A 12,094-nucleotide genomic window follows, 5' to 3' on the forward strand; every position below is an offset into this window, starting at 1 on the left:
AAGTCGCTTTCCACGAAGCAAGCGTTCCGGAAAGTCCATGAGTGGATGGAGAAGAGGAAAGCCTCAGGAAAGTCCTCTTTGGCTTTACCGCCATCAAGACTCTGCGGTAAAGGAGGCATGTGGTATGAGACGGGAGAGGACGTAGGTGTTAAACTACCAGCCTCTGCTCAGGGTGATTTCGGGAGCATCGTGGACGCCTCCAGAAGAGCCCTTCTGTCTTCATCAAAAGTCACTTGGACCCATAACGAGTTCGACTTCCATCTAAAAGGCCTCTTCAGGACTCTAGAGGTCTTCAACTTTCTCGACTGGTGTCTTGGAGTTTTTGGATGCCAGGTCAAGGAGTTCTGATACTATTAGTCTTGGGGAGCTGTCCCAGTGTACTTTCTTGTAGGACAAGGCCGTCAGGGATGGTTCTGAGGAGTTGGCTACTCACTTTAGCTCGGGGATTCTCAAGAAGAGAGCACTCTTCTGTAACTTCACAGCCAAATCCGTCTCTCCGCGCAAAAGGCGGACTCGCTTTTCGCTCCGTTTTCAGACCATCTCTTCCCCCAGACTATGGTTAAGGGACAATAGCATCGAGCTTCAGGAGAAGCAACGCAGATCTTCTGGCTCAGTCTCTAGAAGACCAGCAGCTGCTTCATCTTCTGGAGTTTCGGCTCCGTCAAAGAGTAGGAAGTGATTTGGAAGTCCTTCAGACGCCGGTAGGAGCCAGGCTTCTTCTGTTCGCGAAAGCCTGGGAAGAGAGAGATGCCGACCCTTGGTCGCTAGATGTTGTGAGGAAAGGGTACAGGATCCCGTTCTTGAAGTCACCCCCGCTATCCACAACACCAAAGGATTTGTCTCCCTCTTATCGAGAGAAACAGAAAGTGCCTTTTCGATCTGCTGGAACAAATGATCGAGAAGCAAGCGGTGGAACAGGTCTTCGACCTGGAATCTCCAGGATTTTTCAACCGTCTGTTCTGGTGCCTAAACATTCGGGGGGTGGGGGGTGCGTCCCGTCCTCGATGTCAGCAGCCTAAACCTCTTCGTCATAAAGAAGAAATTCAAGATGGAGACGCCTCAATCTGTGCTGTCAGCTTTGAGACCGGGGGGATTGGATGGTCTCACTAGACCTCCAAGACGCGTATTTTCACGTCCCCATCCATCCCCAATCAGGAAATACCTGCGATTTGTCCTGAAGGGGAAGGTATTCCAATTCAGGGCACTTTGCTTCGGTCTGACCACAGCGCCGATGGTTTTCACCATTCTGATGAAGAATGTGGCAAGGCTGCTTCATCTGGAGAATATAAGGATCTCTCTCTACCTAGACGACTTGGCTTATTCGAGCTTCATCGCGAGACCGGTGTCTGGAGGACCTGCACACACCATGTCGTTAGCGAAGTCCCTGGGTCTTCTGGTAAACCTCGAAAAGTCGCATTTGACTCCTTCTCAATCTTTAGTCTATTCTGGGGATTCAGATGGACTCAGTGGCTTTTCGGGCTTTTCCGTCCCAGGGGCGACAACTTCAATGCTTGGAAAAAGTGGCGACCTTTCTGGGGAAGGAAACATGCTCGGTGAGGGAATGGATGAGTTTGCTGGGGACCATTTCCTCACTGGAGAAGTTTGTTTCTCTGGGAAGGCTGCACCTCAGACCTCTTCAATTCTTCCTAGCCAACAGTTGGAAGAACAAACAAGATCTGGAGGCGATCTTGTGTTTAACGAGAGAGGTGAAGGATCACCTAAGTTGGTGGTCAGATCCACGGAAGCTCGCAGAAGGGCTCTCCCTCAAACTTCGGAACCCCGACCTAGTGTTGTTTTCGACGCGTCGTCCACGGGTTGGGGAGCAACACTAGGAGGGAAAGAAGTGTCGGGCACCTGGAGAGGGGAACAGGTGCCCTGGCACATCAATCTGAAAGAGCTGTCAGCGATTTACCCGGCTCTCAGGTTCTTCCAGGAAGAAATATATCGGCAAAGTCATTCAGATCAACTCGGACAACACCACAGCACTGGCATACCTAAGAAATCAAGGGGGAACTCACTCGCTCTCTGTTTGCCATCGCAAAGGAACTCCTTTTATGGGCGAAAGCGCAAGAAGTCACTATCCTGACAAGGTTCGTGTCAGGAGTACAGAATGTTCAGCGGACCTTCTCAGTCGACGGGACAGCTGTTGCCGACAGAGTGGACCCTTCACCAAGAGGTTTGCCAGTCGCTGTGGGACCTGTGGGGTTGTCCGCAGGTGGATGTCTTCGCAACTTCCAGGACGAAAAGACTTCAGCCTGTATTGCTCCCCAAGTTCTGACCTGGGAGCAGTCGCAGTAGACGCCCTACGTTTGGAGTTGGTCGGGTCTAGACATATACGCTTTTCCCCCGCTCAAGATCCTCGGGGAAGTGATGAGGAAGTTCGCGGCATCGGAAGGAGCGAGGATGACACTCATCGCCCCCTTCTGGCCGGCAGCCGACTGGGGTTCACAGAGGTGATGTCCTTCCTGGTAGACTTTCCGAGGACTCTGCCCTTAAGGAAAGATCTACTCAGACAGCCCCACTTCGAGAGGGTACCACAAAAACCTCCCCGCTCTGAGTCTGACTGCGTTCAGACTATCAAGAAGTTGGCCAGAGCGAGGGGTTTTTCAAGACCTGTGGCGAAGGCGATTGCCACCGCAAGGAGGCCCTCCTCAATCGCTCTGTACCAATCGAAGTGGGCTGTCTTCAGATCCTGGTGCAGGAAGAAGGGCATTTCCTCCACCACAACCTCTGTGAGCCAGATAGCTGACTTCCTTCTTTATCTGAGAGAGGAAGTGAAGTTGGCTGTTCCAACTATTAAAGGCTACAGGAGCGTGCTTTCTGTAGTCTTCAGGCACAGAGGGACTCGATTTGACTAATAATAGAGACATTCATGATCTCATTAGATCTTTCGAGACTAAAGAAGGTCATCCAGCCTAAAGTACCCTCGTGGAACTTGGATGTGGTGCTCAAATTTTTGATGTCGATCACTTCGAACCTGCTTCATTCCTTTCAGTTTTCTATCAGGAATCTGACGAAGAAAACGATCTTCCTAACCGCTCTGGCGACGGCGAAGAGGGTTAGCGAAATCCAGGCCATTAGCAAGCAGATTGGGTTTTCAGACAGTAATGCGATTTGTTCTTTAAGTCCCACGTTCTTAGCAAAGAACGAGAATCCTTCCAACCCGTGGCCGAGGACCTTTGAAATCAAAGGGTTGTCAGAAATAGTGGGAAATGAACGTGAGAGATTCCTGTGACCTGTCAGGCTCTAAAGTTCTATCTGCAGAGAACTAAAGCTTGCAGAGGTTCGTCTGACAATTTGTGGTGTTCAGTGAGGAAGCCTGATCTTCCTATGTCGAAAAAACGCACTGGCGTTTTTCTTCATCAGAAGTACGATTAAAGAAGCTCATGATAAGTGCAGTGATAGTGATTGGAAAGCTTCTGAAAGTGAAAGCTCACGAGGTGAGAGCTATTGCTACTTCGGTAGCTTTTCACAAAAATATGGCTCAAAGATATTTTGAATGCCACATTTTGGAGAAGCAATTCGGTGTTCGCTTCACACTACCTGTGGGAGGTGAAAGTGACATACGAAAATTGCTTCTCCCTCGGACCATACATTGCTGCAGACACTGTTTTGGGGGCAGGAGGTAACACTCATCCTATCCTTTAGGGATTAGGGGGGTTTTTTAACTTGTGTTTTATGGTTGTGGGGTGACCGCCTGGGCGGGTCTCCCTTCCATTAGCTTAGTTAAGTGGGATACCTTTGGTAAACTAAGCCAGGTGGTGGTTATTTTGTCTCGTTGCCCTCATTAGTATGGTCCATGGTCTAGTCACGTCGTGGTCTCGCCCCTGTTGACAGATCATCTGGAGTGCACCAGCTTCATAGGTCTCTACCTTGCTGGCAAACTCTAGTAGCACAAGCAGACTTACTGGCAGTAATCACGAAGCCAGCTATGCTAACAGGTAAGGAACCAAGATATCAAATATCTGCATATATGTGTTTCCTAAATCCTCTATTCTGTCTCTCCCGCCACCAAAGGTGGGATTCAGCTATATATATATCTGACAGGTAAGTTGCATGAACAAAATGATATTGTAATGATACAATTAAGTTTGTTCATACTTACTGGCAGATATATATTAATTACCCACCCGCCCACCTCCTCAGGAGACAGTGGAAATAAAAATTATGAATAGAAAATGGGAATGGTTCCTGATACCGCCTCCCAGCGGCGGGGGAATTGGGTACTAACCACCTGACTCCCACTAACGTGTGTCGTAAGTTTTAAATTCTGTCGGTCGTCGGAAATTATCAGCTATATATATATCTGCCAGGTAAGTATGAACAAACTTAATTGTATCATTACAATATCATTTTTCTTTTTCCTTCAATACTTTTGGAGATACAGTTGACCCCCGCTATTCGCGGGCTCGCCTATTCACGGGCTCGCCTATTCACTGATTTTTTTATGGGGCGTATATACCCATTATTTGCAGAAAATTAATCTAGTTGCAGTATTTTTCACGGAGAAATGTTCACAAATTACTGTATTTTTTTTTTTTTTTATGATTAAATGCACTTTTTTGACGAAACTATTAAGATACTCAGGTATAAGAATTTTTAGATTTTTTGTGTTTCAACCAGCAAAATAGGCAGTTCTAAGCATTTTTAGAGGGGTCTTAAGTTTTCACGGATTTTAGCTATTCATGGGGGGGTCTGGTACCCATCCCCCATGAATACAGGGTGTCTACTGTAATAGCATTTAATTAGGATTAGGGCCAGGCTGTGGCGGGCCACCAGAAATGCAATAGTAATTGAAACATCAATGAAGTGTGAATTTATTATACTTTAGAAGTAAATCCTATATGGGATGAAATTTAAAGATGTAAGGTTTTATCTGCTGAAAGAATTTTTCTTTTATCTTCAATACTTTTGGAGATAATAGCATTTGAATAACAATAGGGCCGGGTGGTGCCGGGCCACCAGAAATGAGCCTGTTTCCAGTAAGACTTCACTTCACTCGTAATTAAATTGAATGTTCAAAGTATTTTGTACTTTAAGGCATACTGCGGTAATATTTTCTTTGTTGCAAATTGTTTTACTTCAAAGATTTATAGTGGAATATATTTCATCAATTTCTTTTGTACTATTGTTTTGGGAGCATACTGTTCTGCTATCTTAATATGTAATTTCTTTTTTGTACTGTACCTGTATATTTGAAGTTCTTGGCATCTTATTCTATTTGGACATTTCTTTTCACCAGAGTAAAATTTGTACCTGCAGCAAACTAAGTCAGATAGTATATTCTTGAGCATTGCATGTATATGTAAAAGCAATTTAGCTATGCCATATCTCTACAGATGCGCTGCAAGATTTTACAAAACCTCAGCCTTCGGCTCTGTCACAGCCAGTAAATGTAGATTTAGCATCTGCAATTGCTGCTTTAGGAGTCAATGCAGCTACAGGAGGGAAAGAAGAAGCTCAGAATGTCTGGACAGAGGAGTTTATCCAGCAGGCAACAGCAAACTTTGAGAAGACAATGAGAGCCCTTATGGAACAGCAACAAGGTAAGGAATGCTTGAAATATTTCACCATAAATCCATTCCTTTTACATGGTACGATGACTGATTCCCAGACAAGTTACCAACCAGAAGAAGAATCTTTGGTAGGTTTGTTCATGACCTTAGTTCTCCAGCAATTTACAAAGTTAACTGTATTCAGTGTGTGTCTACTTCCTAATAGCTGAATGAAAAAAGCCTGTCCAACCAAGAGATAAGCACCTCAGTGTGTTTTTGGTTTGGTCTTGGCCTGCCACCTCGGTGGCTGCGAGTTCAATTCTCGGGCATTCAATTGAGGGGTCAGAGATGTGTATTGGTGATAGAAGTTCACTCTTGACGTGGTTCGGAAGTCACGTAAAGCCATTGGTCCCATTGCTGAATAATCACTGGTTCCATGCAACGTTAAAACACCTTACAAACAAACAAAACAACCAAGAGATGATCTGAGCATTGTGGTGTTATCCTGAGCTCCCATACATCCTTCCTTTCTATTACAAGGGAAATATCCTGTTCATTGATTGAAGAGTTTTGCTAATTTTGCAGAATCACAGTAGTATATGTATTTCCCAGTATTGAAGATACTATTCTTTCTTGAAGTACTTCTCGGAAATTTATCCCATGTTATAGAGACAGCATTCAACCCACATGTATATGACCTCTGAATGAAGTATTTGAATTATACGTAATTAAAACAGTAATTATACACAGTTAGAATAGAAAATAAACAAAAGTTTCATAAAAAAAAGTAATATGTAATCTCAAAGATTCATTTCTGTATTGTGTGTATTTCATTCTCCTGAAACAACCCTGACTAAAGGAATATTATTAGCTGACAAAAGTTAAATTTTGGTATGTTAAATTGGTTCACCAGCAGATTTAGCAAGACTACCACGAAGAATTATGTTAACACAGTTTAATGGTAACAACATACAAAATTAAGTTTTGAAGATTCTAAAATATTTTTAGGGTTTGAAGGTTATAAAATGTTTCTTAATTGCAAAAACTATTTTGCGAGTTTTAATCTTTACTCCTTTTTTATTTTCTATTTGGAATCTTATGCTTTTGTGGTGTTTTATAGTGTAAAACTGTACAATTAAATGTTATTCTGTTTTTCTAATATTTCCAGTGGTGGTATTTAGTTTTACAGTGTCTTAAGATTAAAAGTAATTGCTGCCAAGAAAATTTATAATGAAACATGACTGTAGTTTATTCTGTATATACAATACTAGGTAGTCTGTTCAAGTTTTTTCAGTTCACAGGTATATCAACTTCAGGAAAGCTTATTAAATCAAGGAACTGAAAAAACATAAAAAATTAAGTATTTTTAAAATAAATGAATTGTAAAAACTACAGTAGCCGACAGGTTGTGTCAGCCAATGCCACAGCACTTCAGTTCATTAAGACAGTTGAAATGTGACCAGTTTATTAACGAAAACATAAAATATCACCATCAATTTAGAAAAGTGTTAGATATGTGGATATCTAATACTCTGTTCACTAGGTTTAAACACAATGAAACGTCCAGATTCATTGCATACATTGAAGTCATAAAGAACTATATGTGTTCAAGCAAAAACCATGTTAGCCACAAGAGACAGGATTGTCACCACTTCTCACTCCCCTTGCTGGAGAGAGGAGTTGCATCTACTGAGAAGTAGATTTGTATGTTGCATGAAACATAAAAAAGTCCTGTAACAGTATGGCTGCAATGCTCACCAGTATCAAGCCCGAAGGTATGAAGAATGGAGAAATGGTAAAAATAAAAAGAGACCAGTCATCTCACTCATTCCCTGGTCCACACAATCACCTTAGGCAAGATACAAACTGTCCCGCCAGGGGCACTGGATGAGCTATACTTGTTGAACAGCCACCATTGCACCCAAGGAAAGTGTCCAAGGATCTGTGGGCAATGTTCTTCAGGTAGAAGAAAGTGAAAGCGAATTGTCACGGTCAGGAACCAGCATTCAAAATCCTATGAACCGATAAGTTCTTCTAAAATGTCAGGGAGGAACCTAATCCTCTGGTGTCATGCACTTCTGCATGCACCTAATTGGTGGCAGAACTTGACATTGAGGAGTAGGCTTACCTAATCGCCTCGTGTAGAAAAATGAAAGGGTAATCTAGGACACATCTTTCTTGACCTGGCTTGTGTTAACATAAAGTCTATGACACCTAACCTCTAGGTGACAAGATGTTCAGATAACAATGCAATGCTTTGACAGGTCAAAACAGAAACTCTTGAAAATTACTGATAACAAACTCTACACCATAAGGAATGGAAAAGGAAGCAAAGCTGTAATCATGAACGTGGTAATCTGGATCTTAGCCACAAATTTTGGGACATTCGAAAGCTACTGACCCCAACCCATTGTTCGTCTAGTCTACATCAAGTTCGATCCAGAAGCTCTCCAACTCTTTCAAGGAAGCCAAGGTCAGAAGGAAAATTGTTTCCAAAGTCAGTTTCCTGTTAGATAATTGACGAATGAGCTCAAAGGAATTTGAGAGAGAGTACTCAGTACCAGAGTAAGGTCCCAAGTAGGAGGTCTGAGTTTCCTAGGCGAACAAGACTGCTCAGAGCTCTTTAACCACATAGAGAATCCACAGGGCGAAGTGACTTCCACATCCTTCAGATGAATTAATCATAAGCCAGCCCTCTATGTGAATATCTAACCTCTTAGATCCTCTTCTTTAGAATTCTCATTTCTAATAAGAATGATCAGGTGTGCCAAACCTCCAGTTGGTCCAGGATTCTCATACCTCCTACCAATTGTGAGTATCCTATTGTTAAGACCTAAGGTTAGTTCCTTCAGGTGAACTAATCACAAGTTAGCCCTGTATGTAGATATCTAACATCTCAGAGGCTTAGGTCCTCTTCTTTAGAATTCTCATACCTCCCTCCAATTGTGAGTCTATTCTATTGTCAAGACTGAAGGTTTGTTCCACGTATGAACAAATGACAAATTTTTTATTAATTTTTATTTTTCATCGTTAGCAAACCTTGTTAGCCTCAAGTGTCATTCAGCAGTTTGCACCAGGCACTCACACTCACTTCAAAAATTGGCTATCTGCAAGTCTTACCCACTCAAATAGGTATATAGGCTTATGTAAATTGATAGGGTTTGTATTAAAGGAAATTTAATGGTATTTTGTTGGGTCCAGCAAAATTACTTTTTGTACATGAACTTCCCTGCCAGATATATACATAGCTTACGACTCTGACGTCACGACAGAAAATTTAAAACTCGCGGCACACGCTACAGGTAGGTCAGGTGATCTACCTTACCTGCCGCTAGGTGGCGGGTGTAAGAACCAATCCCCCTTTCCAGCCAGATTTTCTCTGTCGTCCGGCTTAACAGCACCTGTTGTTAAGTCCTCTCGATAGTGGATTTATTCTCGTTGCCGACGATTCTTGGATTGACTATTTTGGTGAAGTACCCTTTGTCCGTTGGCTTGGCATACGCTATTTTGGATCGTTTTTTGGATTGTTCTTTGCTTTTTACCTATAATGGCTGATTCTGAACTTAAGAAATCTTCTATGTTTAGAGTATGTTCGAAGAGTGAATGTAAGGTGAGGCTTCCTTAAGCTTCTGTGGACCCTCACAGTGTGTGTATGAATTGTAGAGGGAATGAATGTTCTTTCTCTAACCCTTGTCAATAGTGCGAAAGGTTGGATGAGGAAGGTTGGAAGTCTCTTTCTTCCTACTTAAGGAAGTTAGAGAAGGATAGGGCGCGGAAGGCTTCTTCCAGGAGCTCGAGTAGGTCGCATGTTAGCGAACTTGGTATTGAGAACCCGATCGTAGACGTAGTTCCTTCTCCTGTTTCAGCCCCTGCTCCCAGCTTTGAACCCGAAGATTCGTGTTCGGAGATGGCGTCTTTGGGAGACGCAGTAAGGAGTAATGAGAGCAAAGTACGCTCTTATAAAGGTAAGAGTGACAGTGCAAGTGAAAAGTGCAGTGCCCCTAGTGCAGTGGAGGGTGCGTCTGACCGGCTCACTAACGCTTCCAGGCCTAGACCTCTTCCAGACTCCCAGACCCAGTGGAGGAGGAAAGTCGAAAGCCGCAGGAAGGTTAGGGAGAACCCCCACCGGTCAGGCGTCCCCTTGGCAGATCCTGTTGCTCGCTCCCAGGCTGCCTTGGATAGAGCCAAGAAGGAAGTGTTACGACAGTGCTTCTCGTCGTCTTCGTCTCCCTCTCCTAAGCGTAGATGGAGCGCTTCGGAGTCTTCTCGCCCTCTCAAGAGAGCTTGGAAGGAACCTGGCGCCCTTCCTTCCAGCCCAGAATCCTTCTCAGAAGAGCCGGAGATCGAGAGTAAGAGAGCCAGGAGATCTCAAGGATCCTCTTCTCCTTTCCGTGCTCGGGCCTCTACTCCTGTCGAAGATTATGAGAGATCGCCAGCGCGCATCTTGGCTGGTCTACAGGCGCAGATTTCAGCTTTAGCCAACTCTTTAGCAGGGAGTTCTCACCGTCGGAAGGACATCTCTCTACCGGTAAAGAAGTCGAAGAAGGACACTGCGGATTTCTCGCCTCCTGCAGGAAGAGTTCAAAGCCTCTTACATTAAAGAGAACCTCAGTCGCTCTCCAAGCAGGCGCTCATCCCCCACCAGCAAACGTAAGGATCTTGACAGGCGTTCTTCTCCAGAAAACCGCTCTCCTAGATTCCATTCTAGTAGGCACCGCTCTCCGAAGACTCGCTCCTTTTTTAGCAAGCGTCAAGAGCTTGACAAGCGCCAGGAATCTTGTACTGTCCGGGATCGTAGTAGGCGCTCTTCGCCTGGAAGCCGCTCTCCTTTGGACAGGCGCACGGAGACTAGTAGGGGCTTTTCTCCGGATTTTGTTTCTTCGCCAGGGATTCGTTTGCCTTCTGTCAGACATAGTCAAGACAGTAGGCGCCAAGAGACTAACAGGAGACAGACTAGACGATCTCCTCCTTGTGAGCACCCTCGGTCGGATAGGCGCTCAGAACCTCGCAAACGCTTTGCGTCTGACAGGCGCTCTTCTTCGGAAGACTTTTTTCCTTGTGACAGGCGCCAAGAGCCTGACAAGCGCTTAGACCTTGACAGGCGACAAGAGCCTGGCAGGCGTAAGGAGCCTGATAGGCGCTCTCCTCCTTCTAGGAGCCCTTCAGTTGTTTCGGACAAGGATTTCGACAGGCGCGCCTCCTCTAGCAGGCGCTCTCTTAGTAGGCGCTCTCACAGTTGGCGCTCTCCCAGTAGGCGCTCTCCTAGGAAAAGCTCTCCTCTAGACAGCCGATCTTTCAAACGTCATTCTTCGGAAGAAGGACATGGTGCTTCCGAGGAAGATCTGCCAAAGGATTCTTCAGGTTCCTGTTACAAGAGATTGACTGAACTCCTCTTACAAGAATTTGGAGAGTCTCTTTCGGCGGTTGCCCCTCCGTCTCCCCCTTCCTTATTTTCAACGGCTAAAACTACGAATACGTCGTCGGTGGTGAAGATGAAACCTACGGTGTCAATGAAGAAGGCGCTCAAGAGCTTCGACAATTGGTTGGTCTCTAAGGAGGAGAAGGGGAAGACCGTTTTTTCCTTCCCACCTTCCAAGCTTACCGGAAAAGATGGATTCTGGTACGAGTCGGGGAGCCTTTGGGTTTGACTCTTCCAGCTTCTGCAGACTCGGACTTCTCTTCGTTGGTGGTGATTCAGCGCGTCGCTCGGCACTTAATTCTGCTAAGACGACGTGGGAATGATGGCGAAACTCGACCACCTTCTGAAGGGAATGTTCCGGGTTCTGGAAGTGTTTAACTTCCTCGACTGGACCCTAGGAGTCTTGGCTAAGAAGACGAGGGATCAAGACTCTCTGTCTCCGGAGGATTTACATTAAGTACTGTCTTGCATGGACAAGGCAGTGAGAGACAGTTCTGGAGAGATAGCTTCCGCTTTTTGGGGCAGGAGTTGTTAAGAAAAGGGTAGTTTTCTGCTCCTTTTTAGCCAAGGCGGTGTCTCATGCACAGAGATCATCGTTGTTATACGCTCATCTTTCCCAGCAACTCTTCCCCAAGAAGATCATCAACGACATTTCCAGTGCTCTTTCTGCTAAGGCGACGCAAGATATGTTGGCTCGTTCAGCGAGAATTCCAAAGGCTTCCTTCCACCCTAAGACGAAGAAGGAAACATCAATCAAGTAAGAGCCCTTTCTAGGAGGCCCTTCTTCCCGCGCTTCTTCCTCCAGAGGAACAAGACCTCCTAGAAGAGGAAGGACCTTCTCTCGATCGATCAGATCGAAGAAGTAGTACCCGTGTCCTCCAGACTGCAGTAGGTGCCAGACTGCTAGGTTTTGCAGACGTCTGGGCACAGAAGGGGGAGGACAACTGGTCCCTCTCTATAATCAAGAAAGGATACCTCATTCCCTTCGTTTCGAGACCTCCTCTGACCACCACACCAAGGGAGCTGGTGGCCAGGTACAAAGACCCTCACATAAATCAGGCCCTTGCTCTAGCAGTAGAGCTTATGCTGGAGAAGGATGCGATAGAGATGGTGAAGGACCCTCTTTCCGCGGATTTCTACAACCGTCTTTTTCTTGTGCCCAAGAACTCAGGAGGATGGA

At 45.1% G+C, this 12,094-nt stretch overlaps 1 protein-coding gene across 3 annotated transcripts in view; it reads left to right on the plus strand.

Annotated features, from left to right (window-relative positions):
• LOC135227058 (peroxisomal biogenesis factor 19-like) overlaps positions 1-12,094 on the plus strand; it is a 51,923-nt gene that overhangs the window by 20,941 nt on the left and 18,888 nt on the right. For all 3 annotated transcript variants that reach the window (XM_064266873.1, XM_064266871.1, XM_064266872.1), the window contains exon 3: positions 5,340-5,546. In XM_064266873.1, the coding sequence (XP_064122943.1) occupies positions 5,340-5,546 (207 nt within the window). The remainder of the gene's footprint in view (positions 1-5,339; positions 5,547-12,094) is intronic.

This window comes from Macrobrachium nipponense, chromosome 15 (assembly GCF_015104395.2).
Source record: "Macrobrachium nipponense isolate FS-2020 chromosome 15, ASM1510439v2, whole genome shotgun sequence".
Classification (NCBI taxonomy): domain Eukaryota; kingdom Metazoa; phylum Arthropoda; class Malacostraca; order Decapoda; family Palaemonidae; genus Macrobrachium; species Macrobrachium nipponense.